Source organism: Seriola aureovittata, chromosome 22, assembly GCF_021018895.1.
Source record: "Seriola aureovittata isolate HTS-2021-v1 ecotype China chromosome 22, ASM2101889v1, whole genome shotgun sequence".
In the NCBI taxonomy this organism is placed as follows: Eukaryota; Metazoa; Chordata; class Actinopteri; order Carangiformes; family Carangidae; genus Seriola; species Seriola aureovittata.
The window spans coordinates 5,225,436-5,243,281 of NC_079385.1; the positions used below are offsets into that span (position 1 = coordinate 5,225,436).

Sequence of the window (17,846 nt, forward strand, 5' to 3'; positions counted from 1 at the left end):
AAGTGCTTTTATGTTAAACAGAGTTACTTGAATATTATGTTTTGTACATTTATCAAAGCAAATGGCCACTAAGAAGCTGAAAAAGCCCTTAACTTGAAAAGTAATGGTGTACACAAAGAAAATATGACGCACAGTAACAAACCCTGTACAGGTAGTATGTTGAATACTGCATCTTTCACATTTTTTTTTTTTTAAAATCATCTAGGTTTAAATACACATTAAATTTCTATTGTGCAACTTTATATACATTAAACACTCAATTTGTTGAAATCCTACACAATACTCTGAAATCTATGATTTTTTTAATATATTTTTTTGCACCTATTATGTTTCTTTTATTTTTATTTTTTTTGTTGTTTGTTGTTAAAAAATCCCAAATCACAACAGGGCATTGCCACTTACATAGCTATTTATAGTTGCTTATGTCATATACTACTAACATATTACGTGCATCAACAGCAGCTCAGGCACATACACCTTAAAAAGCACTTTAGTTGCTGACAGGTCAGTTTGAGACAGAAGCCCAGACTCCGGTAAGAGCAAAGGTAGTATCACATTTATTCATTGGTCAGTAATTTCTAGTTTCTAGGGAAAGTACAACATCAGTATCCAGTTAATTGCACCATCATGAGGTTGGAGGCACAGCATTGAATATTTCATATTAATCAGTAACTGCTTTTATCAATACAGTACCTCTGTTATATATTACAGTGGCATCGGAAGAAAAAAAACTCAGCTGCTTAACACTGTTAATAGACAAAGTATGTTACTAACATTACATTGCAGGAGTTATTGTGACTAATGGATCATTTACTTTCTCTAATGTTAATGAGCAAATTCCTTCAACTCCCAGGATGCCTTTAGGCAAAATTTGTTTGAGTGATTTATTTGTCCAGTGCTTTCGGATTTTTTTTCGATTGATTGATTGATTGACTGATCTTTCTGTATGACCTGGTATTCACCACTGATGTTATCCAAGAGAAAATGATGAATATACCAAACTAATGGGGCAAATGTTGCAACATACTTCACTCACAGCCAGTTTTTAACAGTATCAATGTTTTGAGGTGATTTTCTTTTTCTCCTATAGTCAGAAAAACATCATGTTAGCACATGGAAGGAATGTTTTACAACCACTAAATAAAAATCACAATAAACTGCATCCCATTATATGACTTCTAATCTCATAAAAAAAAACCTGGAAATGACTGTTAGTCACTTAAGGCATACAAGACTAAAGGCTGGAACAAATTCTGTTTTAAGTGTGCAAACTGAAATTTGGCCACCAGAGTATGTTTCCACCCTAGGAAATGTATTGTAGTACCTCCATACTGAGAGCAACAAGTGGTCCAGTACATGTAGTGTAAACAGGGCTCCTTCATAGGTTAAATTTCTATATCCAAGGCTTTTTCATAATTTGATTTCCAGATTTTGTGTTCACTATGATCTAAACACACAGTTGCATTGTGCTTTCTAACTGCCACTTTGCTTTATGGATGGTCATTACACTTCATAGACACAAATACTAAAATATGAGGTTGCAAGGGGCCTAAAACCACAATGCAAAAGTAATTCTTTATTCAGTGTCTTATTAGAATTTGGAAATCATCCGTTTCAATACATTTCCAAATGTTCCAGTCCTGTGTAGGAGCCCTGTGCAACAGAAAACACTATCTCTTCCTCCCATTCTCATCCCTGACATTTTGCTTCACTGCTTCAGGACGGGGAGCTCCCTCGGTTTGAAGAAGGCCTGAACCATTCCCATGGCAAAGATGTAAACTTTAGAATCCACCACGATTTTCTCTTTCTTCAGCAGATCTGCAGGAGCAAACAAGCCGAGTGTGATGTTAGTGCGTTTTGGACCGTCTGCGCGCTCATATCGCTCTCGTAATAATTTCACTGTGAAACAAACTGACGTCTCACCATCTATTTTCGTCTGGAATTCATCGAGAGGCAAAAGAATGACTTCAACGAATTCTGCAAAGAGAAGATAAAGGGTTTGTGTGATAATCTGCTTTATAATGGAAGAACAATATTTCAGAAAAAGTAAAACATATAAACAACTCACCTCCATCACCTGTGGAAGAACACAAGAGAAGAAGATTATCCAACATGTTTTTATCGTATGCTACAGGCAAATATATTCATACAGTACATATGAGATGTATATGAGATCTTGCCCATCCTCTTACCAAGCTGTTGTGTCGGGTTAATATTCCCCGCCTCGTCTCCATTGATGTTGACCAGGACGATTTGGGTGGTGCAGTTAGACAGCCCAGGGTCCAGACAGGTCACTACAATCACAGCAATAACATCACATACCGCTACACACTCATGCACACTCCCAAACTTTCAAAATCTATCACCGCTGCTTTTTTAGTTCGCTTAGATAAAAGTGAGTATGGGATCCCTGAACCTCTCCAACACATACAAGAGATAAGATACAGGCAACTAATGCAATCAAGTGTCCAGTGTGTCTCTGGGTAATGATACCTGGAGTGACTCCTACTACTTCCCCTTTGTAGCCGGTTTCTTCCTTCAGCTCCCTCAGTGCAGCAACTTCTGCAGTTTCCCCGTCGTCGATCAACCCTGAGCACAGCAGAGACAGGAAACCACAACTTGGCATCAGTTACTAACACGATCTCCAACAGCACCGATCACAGTCTGTTTTGAGTCAACAAGAGGAAGTCCAAACAAAGAAACTTTCCCATGTCTTCCCCAAATCTCTGCTAAAGGCCAAATCAATCAGATCAATGCCAATGATCGTGAGTGATGAACTTTCTTACCTGCAGGGAACTCCAAAGTGCAGCATCCCAGAGGAGGACGAAACTGCTTCACCATCACTACACAGTCTTTATGGAGTGTCCGTTTCAGGAGGGCGATGATTCCCACACCTGCAGGAAAATCGGGTTACACTCTGAACACCCTGAATTACACGCTGAACAACCAGAGAAAAAAAATGGGTATGCTCACCATCTGCTTCTGTGTTGGTTTGCCTTGTTGTCCTCTTCACAGTCTCCCAGGTTCTAGTGGATGAAAACAGGGACTGAAAGCAGCACAGAGGAAGATTGTGGGATTTTGAAGCCGGGTTAGTGAGTGACAGAACAGTACCTGGTGTTTCCAGCTGGGTCCACGTATGTCGTTTTCTCCAGTTTCACCCATTTCCCTGCTGCCATGAGCTGGAACAGAAAGAGCAGCATGGACACAGTGAGCTGAGATGATCTGAGAGGTATCCAGTGTTGCTTTGTAATCACAACACATTACAGCTAAACAGCTCAATTAAAGGAACTTTGTGTAGGATTTAACCTTTATATTCTCTGACAGGTTAAAGTGAAACACATTTGGGAAAGAATATTTTGAATATTGATTGTAACATGGTGTGTTTTACAGTTATGGTCAATTATAGTCTATTGCAAACTTTTCTATCCCATATTAGTGTGTGTGTGTGTATATATATATATACATATATATATATATATATAAATACAAAATTAAAGTGGCACAGTTTACCATTAGATTGTTTTTGTTTTAGTTTTCTTTATTTTGGTGTGTGTATTTTGCAGTTTGTTGGTCTGTTTGTCTATTTTCGTTTTCTGGTGTTTAGCAATTTGTTAATTATCACCTATAATAACTCAAATCCAAATATAACTATATATTTATGTCCATTTTGTAAATGTTCTGATGACTCAATTTTATGTTTTTGCAAAACCCAATAAACAAGTTATAAATAGGTGTTGATTCAGCTTTGTGGTAATGCTGGAGTGAGTCCACCACTAATGGAGTCTGAATGTTAGAAACACGTTTACTTTTGCCGTGTGGCTGTATCAAATTAGCATTAGCAGGTCTACTGTACATCATAGCCTCACTACAGGTGACATCACAGGCTTCAAACAGACGTACCTCCTCTTTCACTATGTGTGGAGCTGTAGTCACGTTGGGTTCCTCAGAGTTGCTCATTGTCAATATCTGGACAACTGAAAATGGATGAAAAGACGAGTTAGAAAACTTTCAATCGGAATACAAGCTCCACTACAAGCTCAAATGACAATTCAGTCAACATGCAGGGTTATAACCACATCTTAAGTAAAGTCGATACGAGACGTTTCTGATCATGAGTTGCTCAATTAGCTGCTACAGTTCAACAACGACCGTTACATTTCCACATTTAGCTTTTTCTGCTTGTTTCTTTATTCATTTGACGTTTGCTCGCTGCTTCACACTTTACGACGCAATAGGGGTTCATAGCTCGTCTATTTTCAACTTTAAACAACCATGTAAAATGGAATAAAACTAAACTTAACTCACGTGAAATCCCAACCGTGTGTAAGTAGTAATTGAGATCGTACAGAAGTATAGAGGTGTCACTCTGCTACCACTTCCGGTGACAGCAAACGTCCCCGAGACCATTTTTGCGATACATTGAATAATTAATGTTTTTGGAGTAATTTCTAAAATTTATTTATTCAATACATTCAGCGACTATTCGCTTAACTACATTTGTTTTATATGAGTAAAAACAATTTTTTTTACAATAAATAAGTAACTATAGTTAGTTGAGAGCAAATTAATCCATTCAAACTCAGTGCCGCCTTCATATTAATTCTGTTTAATGGCAATATGAGCTATGTTCAATATGTTACATTGTAGATTTTGTTTTTTGAAAATTAAAGTTACGCTTGTAGTTTTTAAGGTATTGAGTGACAATTCTTTCCAATAAACGATCTATGCCGCAAGTCAGCGGGTTTTACTTCGACCACGCCCACATGTGCACCTCAGAAAGACCTCCCCGTCTGAAAGCTAAATTTTATCACAAAATTCCAGCAATAAAAATAATTTTCTTGGCTGTTTACAAGTGTAAATTAAACATAATTAATAGGAGTGCAAATATTGGCTCAGAATTTCAAGGCGTTGAATGAAAATGCTGCCCAGAGCCTCAGCAAAATACGATGGGTTCGGACGATACTTACTGATGGACACTTTTCCATTACAGGATATTGCAGCATGAAGAAGGAGCAAGTTGTCAACTGTCAGTTTTCGGTTTGGTATCCGATATTCAAGAAACATACGATTAAAAGGTAAATAGCAGTCGTTGTCTGTTGTTCAGCAATCCAGGAGGAAATATTTTCATAGTTGATGCAGTGAAACACAAGCTAATGAGCAGCTAACGTTAGCTAGCAGCAGAAACAGATAGCTGCCATCTCTATCTGACTGCCTGTCTTCATCTTCATCGTGTTTAGTACTAAATAACTGTACTTAAATTCTGTTCATGCCAGTTTCTTTCGACCTCCCTTTTCCTTGCACCTCTGTTGATTTTAGCACTTACATGTGTTTATACTTGGAATAATCATTTTTCTTTTTCTTCAGCCTGATTCTCCCACTGCCTCAGAATGTAATAGACTATTTACTGGACGATGGGACACTGGTAGTCTCTGGGAGGTATGAGGCCACACACAAACACATACTATGTTCATGTTGCCATTGTTAGAATGACCAAAGATGACCAAATGTTACCGATGTGTGTAAATACAAAAATAGCTTAGCTTACATATATTAAATATTTCTGCACGGATCCCAAATAGGCTTGTGTGTTTTCATGTGGGTGGGGAAATCATGCTGTGTTTGAGTAGTATCAATTTAAAGATGCTGTGGGGTGGTTTGTAGTAGGCGAGTGATGTTATGGGTTGACCCTCTGTTTGGTAAGGATTATTTCAGTTTCTGTCAGATCAACCTGTTTGTTAATCTTACAGTGTCGACACTATGATCCTCAGAGCTGTTCTGTGTCCTGTGAATGGGTTTAATTTGTGTCTAGTTCATAATGCAGCTGCTCAATTGACCAGTATATCTCTGTGGTTTCTCCTCTCTCCAGTGACCACAACACACAGCAGACACAAACTAACAACAGCGACTCGGATGCAGAGGAAGACATTCAGGTATAGCAACAGAAATGAAGTCTTGTTTGTCCACCTAGAGGCTCTTTTTTTAGTGTTTATCCTGTGTCATAATTTTTCATTTTTTTTAAGGAAATTGGTCAGTCTTTCTCCAATTCATGATTATAAAAGAACGTTTCACTCTTTAACTAAAAAGCATGACGTTTTCAACATAATTTTGGACAACCCTTTGTCAGTTGTCTTTTATTTATACAACTGTCTGTGTACTTTAAATATCCGATAGAATGTGTTGAAAGACCAAAGCTGAAACCGTGATTATTGACTGATACAGATAATTATTAACTTCGAATTGAACCTTTTTGTTGACTGAAATGGACAGTTCCCAGACAGAAACCTTGAGATAAAGAGTTCATTTACAATGAAACATTTGTGACTAATCAAATCATTAAATACATTTAAAATCTATCTAATGTCCTCTGTGAAGTTTTCCTGTCCGTTTATGTTCATTTAATACGGAGGAATGTCATCATGTTTTTCATGAAATTTCTTGTTATATAACTAATTTAGCTGGTGGACACATGACCTCAGAGGAACTGCAGATTAACAGTTTAGTCCTGTGTCTTGTTCTCTGCTCCCCTCCAGTGGTCAGATGATGAGACAACCACCACTGTCACAGTAAGAACATCAACAGTTTCTTGCTAAAATGCTAAATTGCTTAAGACCCAATACATATGTTGAATTCATTTCCAACTTGATAAAATATTGCACTTACATTTGCACAGGTCTGAAGTCTTCCTCTTCACTTTTTATAGTGCATCACTGCCCTCAGTCATTGAAACAAGTGTGTATCATGTAACCTCCCTTGCTTGTGGCATGTATATAATTTAGTAATGCAGTGATGACTGTGTCTGCCAGGCTCCCGAGTTCCCAGAATTCACCTCTAAAGTGCTGGAGGCCATAAATGCCCTGGGTGGGCGTGTCTTTCCTAAACTCAACTGGAGCGCTCCACGGGTGAGTCAGTGCCAGACTCTTAGACCCCACTGTGTGTGTTTTTTTGTAATTTGTATCATGAGAAAGTTATCTGTTGCACATTTCAGTACATTGAAGAATAAGAACTTCTTGTACCACTGCCAACATTAAGGACTGAGGCTTAACTTAATGTGTGTGTGTTTGTGTGTGTGTGTGTGTCTCTCCTCCAGGATGCTAACTGGATTGCTCTGAACAGTTCCCTGCAGTGTCACAGCCTCAGTGATATATTTCTGCTCTTCAAAAGTTCAGACTTCATCACCCACGACCTCACTCAGCCGTAAGCCTCGCTGTCCCGCATCGACACACACATACACACACACACACACACACACACACACAACACACACACACACACACACACACACACACACACAAACTCCTGGGCTTGTTTTTCCTTGACAGCGGCTTCAGAAAGTGTTCAGACCCCTTCACTTTTTGCACTTTACTCTGTGGAAGATAAAATGACTGTTTTTGCCTATAAATCTAAACTCAATAATCCATAATGACAAATGGAAAACATGTTTTTTGAAATCAAAAACGGCAAACTGGTCAGCTGCTTCCTGTTTGCTTGAATTATCCTTCAGCTGTGTTGAAAACTTGACTGGAGTCCATCTATGGGATATTGAATTGATGAGCCATTGTTTAGAAAGGCTCACACTTGCGTGTATATAAGGGCTCACAATTCACTCTGCATGTCAGGACAAAAATTAAGCCATGAAGTCTAAGGAACTCTCTGTAGACCTCTGCAATAAAATTGTGACAAGGCATAGATCAGGTCAAGGGTATAAAACCATTTCTAAAGCTCTGAGTGTTCCCAGGAGCACAGTGGCCTCAATAACTGTGAAATGGAAGAAGTCTGGGACCAGGACTAGAATCAGCTGAGTAACTGAGCAAGAAGGGTCTTGGTCAGGGAGGAGACCAAGAACCCAACAGTCACTCTAACAGAGCCTCCGTCCTCCACAAATCCGTCGCAGAGATGGAGAACCTGTCAGAAGGACGACAGCCTTGAGTGAGCCGAAACTGGGGCGACGGTTCACCCTTCAGCTTGGCAATGAACCAGACCCCACAGATCATCTGTGGAGACACCTGAAGGTGGCAGTTTACAGATGCTTCCCATCCAATCTGACAGAGTTTGAGAGGATCTGTCAGGAAGAATGAGATAAACTGCCCAACTCCAGGTGCGCAAAGCTGGAGGAGACTCACCAAGAAGACCTGAAACTGTAAAAGCTGCCAAACAGGCTTCTACAAAGTCTGAGGACTTACCTAATAGGTTGATGTGCAAAAATAGCAATTTTATCCATTTAAAATTACATTTACAAAACAAGGGTTCTGAACACTTTACGAAGAGACTGTATTTGACAACCAAGACCAAAAAACGGGCCGGGTTCTCTCGCTGTGCACAGGCTGATTGGAACGTGCAGTTTAATGCAAGCGGTGGCTGGAGACGTTGCCGTGATGTAAATTTATGTCTCGCACCTCTCGGCTCTGCATGACAAACATTTAATGCAGCCAGTGGTTAACTGCAGTGCACAGCCTCCAGAAAGCTGTGTGTGTGTGTGTGTGTGTGTGTGTGTGTGTGTGTGTGTGTGTGTGTGTGTGTGTGTGTGTGTGTGTGTGTGTATAGAGGAAACAGTGTGATGTATGTTTGTTGGACTTTTTAAAACTTCTATTTCAAACTTTCTGAGAACATCACAGCAGCCGAGCTGTCTGCAGTGTGGTTGCACTGATTGTGCCCTGGTGATGCTACAGATCATTTTATTTTTATTTTATTTTATTCATTTCCCTTTTTGGTTTTGCTTCGCATTTATAATCTTCATTCATTTCTGTTTGCAGATTCCTTCAGTGTAGTGACCAGGACTCCCCAGATCCAGTCATCAACTATGAGGTATTTTTGACCTTCATGTTTAAAACAAAAGAAAAACTATACATATGACATTAGCACACATTGTCCCAAACTGTCTCCATGTACTATATGTACTTTTAAAAAATATATTTATGTCATTACAGGAACTCAATAGATATTTTGTATTTGTCTCCACACAAACATACACCACTAGGTGTTTTCTCACCTGTGTTATCGTCTGTCCTCAGCTGGTCCTGAGGAAGTGGAGCGAGCTGATTCCTGGTGGAGAGTTTCGCTGCTTCGTCAAAGAAAACAAACTGATCGGTAAAAACCCTCCGCTCGCACTCTGACCATCAGTCTTTACTTGGCCTTCAACACATTCATTAAAAGATATTAGTAATAATTAACCAAAGACACTATTACATCTCTATCACTTCTAACATCACAAGTTGTATCCGGAGAGAAACAACCTTAAAACAGTGATAAAATAACGTTTGAGCAGTACATATATTCAGCCGGCTAATTTAGAAACAATTATAAAATTCAATTTGAGCTGGACTGAAGCTGCGTCTGTGTGATCTCTCAGCTATCTCCCAGAGAGACTACACTCAGTATTACCAGCACGTCCTGAAGCAGGAGGAGCAGATCAGTCAGGCCGTACAGGAGTTCTTCAGCCAGCACATCCAGTACAACTTCCTGGACGAAGATTGTAAGCACCATCTTTTTTTTTTTTTTTCTCCACATCTTCTTTTCACTCCATTTAACTTTTTAAAGTCATGAAATATTAAGCGTTAATGAGGCAGGGGAAAGATTGATCGAACGCGGCGAGTCATTTTTCACTTAATTGTGATTTAAAAATTTAATTTCAGGTAGCAGTAACAGTTTCTTACTTCCTGACAGTTTTTTTACTTTGTGGAACAAGCTGATAGAGTCATTTAAATGTCAAATTACTGCAGGTGTTGCGGTTTATCTAGTTTTTTTTTTTCTGTTTTGCAGTTGTGTTTGACGTCTACAGAGACAGCCAGGTGAGCATACTACTGAAGTCTGATACAGAACGTTTCCAAACATGCACCTTGCAGACAGGTTTACACTCATTTATGTGTGTAAACCCGTGTGTGTGTGTGTGTGTGTGTGTGGTGTGTGTGTGTGTGTGTGTGTGTGTTGTGTGTGTGTGTGTGTGTGTGTGTGTGTGTGTGTTGCAGGGGAGGGTGTGGCTGATCGACCTGAACCCGTTCGGAGAGGTGACTGACTCACTGCTGTTCAGCTGGGAGGAGCTGACGTGTGGAGGAGAAACCGCCCACCAGCAGGTCAGCCATGTTTTCTTACAGCAGATTTATATTATTTGACACTCCGTCTGGGACGTGGACAGAGGCCTCAGCTGTAATCATTTAACACGTGCGGTGTCGGTACGTGTGTGCAGGAGGGCCCGGCGTTCCGCTGCACCGCCAGCGACGTGACGGTGCAGCCCAGCCCCTGTCTGAGCTACAGGATCCCGCGGGACTTTGTGGACCTCTCTACGGGAGAGGACGCCTACAAACTCATCGACTTCCTCAAACTGGTAGGACGTTCAAACAAGCTTCACAAACCCGGCTTTCAGGCTTCAGTGTAGCGGAGTGAGTAGCCACCTTCTCCTCTTAACTAGGTTTCAGATCCTGCTTGCTGATCGTTCAGCTGCTCAAATAAATGAGAAAAATGTCAAGAGACTTATTTACTGTTTTGACATCTCACACATTTTTGAGCATTAAGCTAACAGTTGCCGTGCAGATGAGCAGATCTAGTTCAGCCCCCAAACATGGTTAGAAGTAGAATCTATTCTGATAGAGGGTTTCTCTTAACGTTTCCTTTGCTGTCATCTTTCCACAGAAGAAAAGCCAGCAGGAAGAGTCTGAGGAGGAAGAGGACGAAGAAGAGGAGAACGCTCCACAGTGACACGCATCCCCTGAAACAGAAGAATAGCTGCTAGTGTCAACAGTCCTCCGTATAATGTTTTCAGCATGAAGTGACTCTTCACCCTCTGTCCTGTCTGAGCTTCTTTTATTTCTTTTTTCTTTTTTTCTTTTTTTCTTTCTGCCTGGTTTTCTCTCGCGCTCTCCCGGTAAACGGTACGCCGTGTACCCGGGGTTTCTCGAATGGCTCTCTCGCCTTAGTTTAATGGAACATGTTAAATTAAAGGATCGTGTTAAAACGGCTCTTTTAGGGATTCATTTTCTGTGCACTTGTTCTCCGCCTGCGACACCGCTGAGAGCCGTGTTGCCAGTCGTAATGGCTCTGTGAGAGGGAGGGAGGGGGAGGGAGGCCTCTGCAGTGTCGAATAGTCTTGTTATTTCAGATTTGGTGAAATGATTTTTTTTTTTTTTTTATGAGTAGAAACATTATGTTACTGCAGGGTGGGTGTGTATTCTCCAACACTGTAAAGAATGCCTGCTTTTATACTTAAAAATAAGTCTGTATATTAGTTTATGTATCTAATTTCAGTCCAAACAGTGTCTGGATTTAAAATGAACTAGTCCACACACACACACACTGTTCATTGTACTCTGTGTTTGTGTCTTACGAGGCTGTGACAGACGTCTTCATTTAACACTAAAGCCGTTCATCACTGAGTCACCTTTCATTTTTCTTCCCAGCCTTCCCTGCTCCTCCATCTCCCCCTGCCAATTTCCTCTGAGCAGTGTTGACACACTCGTTTGCTCTGAGACACTCCGGGCCCTCTTTTCAACTCCTGTTTTTCCATCATGCATCGCTGTAGACTGCTGCTCCAAAAAAACGCCATTAAATTTCTTGTCGTGTATTGACTCGGCTGTCAGTCTGGTGGGTGCTGTAAACGAGCACATTAGAAATTGATTGTGCTTTTACGTAAGCTCTCATTACGCCTGGAGCTAAATGAGCTGTGCATGCACGACGCAGGGCACTTCATTTTGTCTTTTTGGTTTTTTTTTTTTTTTTTTTCCTCTTCCTTCAGAGGACTGAGCAATTACAGGGAGATGGAAAGAGCTGGTGGTGAGAGTTACAACTCCCCGGGTGAAACGCTGTGGACGGGAAAACGGTATACAATGCACATATTGTGGGGAATGTTTCACATTAATCACCATTATGAAAATGAAGTCTGGCTGTAAACAAACCATCCAGACCTGTAGGTGGTGTCCTGGCTTGACCTGCGGTGGAGGATGAGCATCACTGCTGATATCTGCGCACAGGGTTTGTGGAGTTAAAGGCAAACATCAACATCCGACCAAAGATGTGAAAACGTCTGCATGTTATTGAGCCTGATGCTTGTTGCAGGTTTTTTCTTTGGTGGTGTAAGTGTAGATTCAAAGGTAGATCAATGATGATCTCCAGTCTGAAGCCAAGAAAATAATCATAATTATTATTATTATGATTATTATATAAACAATGAGAGAAAGCATTATGTAGCACATTTAGTTTGCTTGAAAAGAGGTAGAAGTAGTCGCTGGTTTATTTGCTACACCTCCCTAAAACTAATGCAGTTTAATCCACTGTAAATCCAACTAATCCAAACCCCCAACTATATTGCAAAAGTGTGTCTAATATTTAGTGGACAAAATACTAGAAGTGCTTCTCAGTATAATGCAGTACAATTCACTGCAGGGCTGGTGAATTAGGCTGCATTCGTTTTAGCTATATGTACCTAATAAACTGGCAACTGAGTGTATTTTAATGCAACTTAAAGCTGCTATCATCAATATTTTTATATTAACAAATGGATCGTCGCTCATAGTGACAAAGGTGCAAGGATTATCACTACTCTGCGTGTCTTCTCAGCTCTACTGAGCGTTTAGCATCTTTCAGCTAATTGTTTTGGTTTTCTGGCCCTCGGCTGTTCTGTCTTGGTTGAGTCTTACATTTCTCATCGGCGTCAACTTCAGTCAGCTGTTTTTTATAATAATGTAATAAGAGATACAATAACCCTAACTCTTTGCGCTTCCCCTGAAATGGCCAACAAATCAGTTGATGCTGATCCAAGGTAAATTTGCTTAGTTACCTTGAATGTAGATCAAAGATATATTTCAGCCTGAAAAAAGCTTCTTAGGGATTAAAAAAATGGTCTCATTTGACTAAAATCTTTGTGCGGCGCCACAGAAGCTCAGTCTACGAAGTTAAAAGATGTTAGCCTTTAAGCACTGGAAAAGATGACACATCACAGAGGAGAGAGCCAGTTGACAGAGTGTCTTCATTAGCTAAATTAAACTTAGAAAAATAACTTCTTCTCTACCTCCCACTGACGTTTAATTCAACCAGTGACATTATTTCTTCCTTGGGGATAGTTATCTAATTAGCCTTTCCCACAGCAGACATTTCCACCTGTAGGAAAAGCACATATTGTTAATAACATTGACGATGGCTCAAGTGTCAGACAAAGAAATCTGCACACTCTAAAAAACTATAACTTTTGATGTGAGAAGACAAATGGATATCAGTTTCTCAGCCATACTGAAAAGTCCTTCATTGGTTCTCTGGCTCCACTTATTAACCCAGCCAGTGAAATCATTTCTGCATGTGTGCACAACTACAATTTATGGCTGTGTTTAAGCTGCAAGCATGAAGTCTCCCCCTTCCTCTCCCCCCACTATCATCCTCTCTTAAACCATCTCTTTAAAGCCCTCCTCTCCTCCCCTCTCTGCAAATGGGGTAATCATCTTTCATCAGGGGGTAGGGAGGGAGGGTCAGATTTGCTGACTCAGAGTAAAGGGGGAGGGGGAGAGGGAGGGAAGGGGGAAGACGGATGAGGGGAGGTGGGAGAGGAGTTTTCCTCCGTTGCTGCTGAGGAAGAGCTGCAGTAGTTTGCAGCCGGAATACTCATGAGCAGCTGAGGCTGCAACACATTGTCGTCCACCTCCCCCTCCCTCCTCCTGTCTGTGTCTCCCTACAGTATTACACACACATAATAAGGGCAGAAGTCGGGTTGTGTGTGTGTGTTCGTGTGTTGTGGCCAGTAACCGGCCTGAGCTGACCTCAGCCCCTGCAGCTGTCAGTCCGGAGGATCAGTGTTCCTCTGCAAACTGAAACTTTGTAATCCAGGTATTATGCGGGCCGGTTAAACCGCGGTGAACATGCAGATGCAGCCGGGGGTCACTGCTGATCCCCGGGTGGCCGCGCTGATCCACGCACACGCCTTCGGGGATCCCTTTGACAGTTGCATGATGGTTGTTGTCAGCAAGTTGGCGCATTGCGAATTTAGCTCCTGCTGCCACGTCCTGACCAGACTCCTACACACCTCTCTGTGTCGGACAGGATGCAGGAGCAGCATCCCATCAGCTGCCTTTACTGCTACAACACGCACTGCCACAATAAGACTCGGTTTCTGGGTAATTATACAGTAAATATTCTCAGGGGCGAGACTTAACAAGGGGACACGAGGCTTTTAAACTGGTAATGCGAGTGGAGAAGTGGAAACCCCGAAAAAAAAAAAAACCAACAGCAATTAACTGCGTTTAGAGAGTGGCAGGTGGCAGCAGGTCCGCCGTCAAGCTGCACATACGTAACCAGGGTAGTACAGGAAGTTGTGGGGTATTGGTTTCAAAATGAAAGCAATTGAAAGAAATTGTTTCTTAAAGTAATGAAATTGGCTTAACTGTGAAAGTATTAGATTAAATAATAAAAATAGAGGGTTTGATGAGGAGAAATTGTTGCTTTTGGTGAAATTAATTTGCATTTGGGTTTGATTTTGATTTTTAGTTTGAACCCTAACCCTAATAACATAAATCATCTCAAAGCAACAAAATAATTAAAAACTACTTGAAGTCTTTACACTTTACAGAAAACATTAAAAACAGCTCAGTTAAATATCTTAAACCATTACAAAGCAAACATTCTAGTATTTGGTTTGCTTATTTAATTTTACTTTATTTTATTTATTGCATGTGAGTGTGTGTATGTGTGTATTAAAAGCTTTTTGTTTCAGGTGTCTTGCTTTGATTTTTCTGTTTAATTCATGTTTATATGAAGTTGAAAATACATTAAGTTCTTTTAGGACTGTGTATATATATTTAATATTATTCGTCCTTATAGTGGTAATAATAACGGTAGTAATGTATACACCTAATTGTCATTATTGGAACATCTAAACAACAAATATAAATAATATGTAATGTTTTCACGCTCATGCTGCTACAGTGCGTTAATCAACAGGCTTTTAGTCTGAAAGTTCCCAGGGGAAGTGGTGTTAGCTTGTCGCGCTTTTGACAGCTGCTGTCCAGACGGCCGGAGAGGAGAAAGGAGGAGTGGGGGGTGGGGGGCTGTTGAGAGGAGGGAGAAAGAAAGAAGAAGAGGAGGAGGGAGGCAGCAGGGACACGGTAACCTGCAGGAGGACTCACATGGTCCTGCAGCAGCAGCGCAGACCACCGGTACTCTCCAAACCTCTTACACACAGCTCGGCTTCATTCTCCTTTTTCAAAATACTCTCCCGTTTTTATTGTCTTTTTTTTTCGCATCCCTCCTCCCGCAGCCCAGTGTCGGTCGGACTTGGGCCGGTAAAGCAGCGCCATGGCTCGGGAGAACGGAGACACCGGCAGGGGAGAGACGTGGAAAAAACAAGTCGACGACATCAAGAAAATATTTGATTTTAAAGAAGTCCTGGGAACGTGAGTACACGCGGCTTTGACTAACTTCACCTCAGACATCTCTCTTATATTCCAGTAATATTCCCCCTGGGATTCAGTCTACATGTGGGGCTCCATAGTGAGTTTACAGTGTCCTTACTGCACTTATTGGTAATGTTACAGTAATACAATGATATTACCATAGGGACTCAAAATGTACCTAGTACTGACCTCACACACCTGGATTGTTTCACACGTTTCTTCTTCTACTGTCTCACTGTAGTATAATGTTTGATGTCTGTGGCAGATGGGGTTTAATCACATCACTGGCTAATGTTTTGTTTTCTATTATATTATTATTACAGGATCACTGTTATAATAATAATAATAATAATAATAACATATTTGTACAGTACAGTGTTTCTGTAATATTCCTGTATGTGTCTGTTGTGCTGAGTGAAATTAGTCCCCCAATGGTTCCTCATGGCAGTTCACAACGACGTTATAACAACATCACTGTTATCCGTTAATTTAGTTAAATAATTTCCAACCATTTATCAAAACTTTAAGCTATTTCAACCATTTATTCATTTATTTTAGCTAACAACTTCAACTGCCTATCCATTCATTTAGATTTTATAACTATTGCCATTATTTTTTAGCTATTTTCGTCATTTATCCGTTACTTTCAGAGTTAGCTAACTATGTGTACTTGTTATTCGTTACTTTTACCATTAGCTAAAGATTCGATGTGTTACTTTTCGAGTTAAATATCTCAACCGTTTACCATTTTCTCTTACTTTTTTAGTGAAGAATACTTCTCAATTTATCCTTTTTACTGATCTCTTTGAACTGTTCATGCACCATTGATCCATTACTATTAGCTAACAGTGCTTATCTATGAATTTAACTCTGTTTCAACCTGTATCCATTACTTTTAGCTAATTATATCAACTCTTTCTCTATAGTTAACTATTTCAACTATTTATCTTTTACTTTGAGTTATTTTATATTTATCCATTTTATATTTTCGAACTATTTGAATTGTAAATTATATTCAGTACTTTTAGCTGTGTATGTATTTCAGCCATTCATCCTTGCTAACTATTTTTACACTCTCCAGTGGAAAATGTGGTGTTCAGGTGTAACGTCTGACATAATATGTGGAAAAATCAAATTGTTATTTCTATTTTTTCAAATTAGTTGAGCTACCCAGCCGTTTTTACCTATACACCCTGGTAACTGCAGGAGTTCCCCCTGGGGTACAGGTTCCCCTGGTTGTTGATCACAGCTTTACACTGTCATCACATAAGGTATAGCACTTCAGTTTGTATACAAACTGCTTACAGCATCATTACTGTTGGGTGGTAATATGTTCTGTATTTCTCTAGTACTTTCATAGCGACCCATGTTGTGTTTCTCTTGATCTCTTATGCTGTGATTAATATTCGACACGCTCTGACAGTCGGCCCCTGTCAGCGTCTGTCTGTTTTCCTGCTGTGAGGAATGAGCTGCGTCTGGTTGGACGGCAGCCTGGAGGGGGACACATGGGGCGGATGCAGATTGGGATTAACTGTGCAGGGATTAGGAAAACTTCCCCTGAATAGAAGGAAGTTCAGTCACGTTGCGTAATGACGAAGGATGGACATCTAGCTGGCTCAGACACACACACACACACACACACACACACACACACACACACACTCACACACACACACACACACACACACACACACACTTTGGATGCAGACTGGTACAGGACTCAATGATCCGAGTCGGCCATGTTGCAGCCACACATTAACCAGAGCTGCTGACGGATCTTTGAACCTGATGCATCAGCAGAAAAGGGGACTGGGGAGGTGGGGTGGGGTGTGTGTGTGTGTGTGTGTGTGTGTGTGTGTGTGTGTGTGTGTGTGTGTGTGTGTGTGTGTGTGTGGGCTGGAGGAATGATTCGCGATTACCATGGAAAAGCGGGATGAGGGAGAGGAGGAAGAGGAGAGGTGGTTGCAGTGCTTGAATAAGGAACACAAGAGTTTTGATCAAACAGAGCAGAAATAAAATCAGCAGCATGGAACCAATCAAAGATGTGTTGTTGTCCGAGATGTGCCAGCTGATTGGATGATCAGCCAATGAGAAAGTGACATTACAGAGTTCAGTGTTCGCAGGGTGGGCAAGTCACCTTCACCAACAGCAGCGTTGTATTCAGGTGCAGCAGCACACGTGGGAAAACTGAAGCTTAATTTAGCGTTAATGTTACCCTTCATTCATATGGTGTCGGAATAAACTGAAAAATTAGTTTTTCCGACCGTGAAAATTCATGTGAACGCGCACTTATGTTGGAACAACAACTTTGAAAGTCTGCAAAAATTTTGATACACGACTTGTGGAGTTGTTGAACAGAGAAACACGAAAGACGAAAGTAAATGGGTTCAAATTCATGTATTGCAAATCAATATTTTGCTAATTTGTAATATGGTATTAGGTTGTAACCTGTCTATGTAGAATGACCTGGATTAGTTAGAAAAG

The 17,846-nt window shown here is 40.6% G+C and overlaps 3 protein-coding genes across 3 annotated transcripts in view; 2 read left to right on the forward strand and 1 right to left on the reverse strand.

The window, feature by feature from the left end:
• Positions 1–534: 534 nt before the first annotated feature.
• nudt5 (nudix (nucleoside diphosphate linked moiety X)-type motif 5) lies at positions 535–4,359 on the reverse strand. The gene is made up of 10 exons (XM_056367686.1): positions 4,306–4,359; positions 3,901–3,974; positions 3,112–3,179; positions 2,974–3,026; positions 2,787–2,894; positions 2,494–2,589; positions 2,193–2,294; positions 2,069–2,077; positions 1,924–1,977; positions 535–1,818 (listed from the first exon to the last, which is right to left on the reverse strand). Exons 2-10 carry the CDS (start codon positions 3,955–3,957, stop codon positions 1,709–1,711), a joined length of 657 nt encoding a protein of 218 aa, XP_056223661.1. The 5' UTR covers positions 3,958–3,974; positions 4,306–4,359; the 3' UTR covers positions 535–1,708.
• Positions 4,360–4,856: 497 nt separating this feature from the next.
• Positions 4,857–11,555, forward strand: cdc123 (cell division cycle 123 homolog (S. cerevisiae)). Its single transcript, XM_056368159.1, has 13 exons — positions 4,857–5,075; positions 5,365–5,436; positions 5,867–5,930; positions 6,531–6,563; positions 6,804–6,899; positions 7,088–7,194; positions 8,751–8,802; positions 9,009–9,084; positions 9,347–9,469; positions 9,757–9,785; positions 9,963–10,067; positions 10,181–10,318; positions 10,624–11,555. Exons 1-13 carry the CDS (start codon positions 5,002–5,004, stop codon positions 10,687–10,689), a joined length of 1,035 nt encoding a protein of 344 aa, XP_056224134.1. The 5' UTR covers positions 4,857–5,001; the 3' UTR covers positions 10,690–11,555.
• Positions 11,556–14,992: 3,437 nt separating this feature from the next.
• camk1da (calcium/calmodulin-dependent protein kinase 1Da) overlaps positions 14,993–17,846 on the forward strand; it is a 64,952-nt gene continuing 62,098 nt past the window's right edge. The window contains exons 1-2 of the mRNA XM_056367584.1: positions 14,993–15,125; positions 15,227–15,362. Of these exons, the coding sequence (XP_056223559.1) occupies positions 15,265–15,362 (98 nt within the window). The 5' untranslated portion in view covers positions 14,993–15,125; positions 15,227–15,264. The remainder of the gene's footprint in view (positions 15,126–15,226; positions 15,363–17,846) is intronic.

Coding starts and splice junctions, on each gene's coding strand:
- nudt5 (XM_056367686.1), bottom strand. CDS start 3,957: ATGAGCAACTCTGAGGAACCCAACGTGACTACAGCTCCACACATAGTG. Junction 2,590..2,786: donor CACTTTGGAGTTCCCTGCAG/GTAAGAAAGTTC, acceptor TGCTGTGCTCAG/GGTTGATCGACGACGGGGAA. Junction 2,295..2,493: donor AGTAGTAGGAGTCACTCCAG/GTATCATTACCC, acceptor CTGTGATTGTAG/TGACCTGTCTGGACCCTGGG.
- cdc123 (XM_056368159.1), top strand. CDS start 5,002: ATGAAGAAGGAGCAAGTTGTCAACTGTCAGTTTTCGGTTTGGTATCCG. Junction 5,931..6,530: donor ATGCAGAGGAAGACATTCAG/GTATAGCAACAG, acceptor GCTCCCCTCCAG/TGGTCAGATGATGAGACAAC. Junction 8,803..9,008: donor ATCCAGTCATCAACTATGAG/GTATTTTTGACC, acceptor GTCTGTCCTCAG/CTGGTCCTGAGGAAGTGGAG.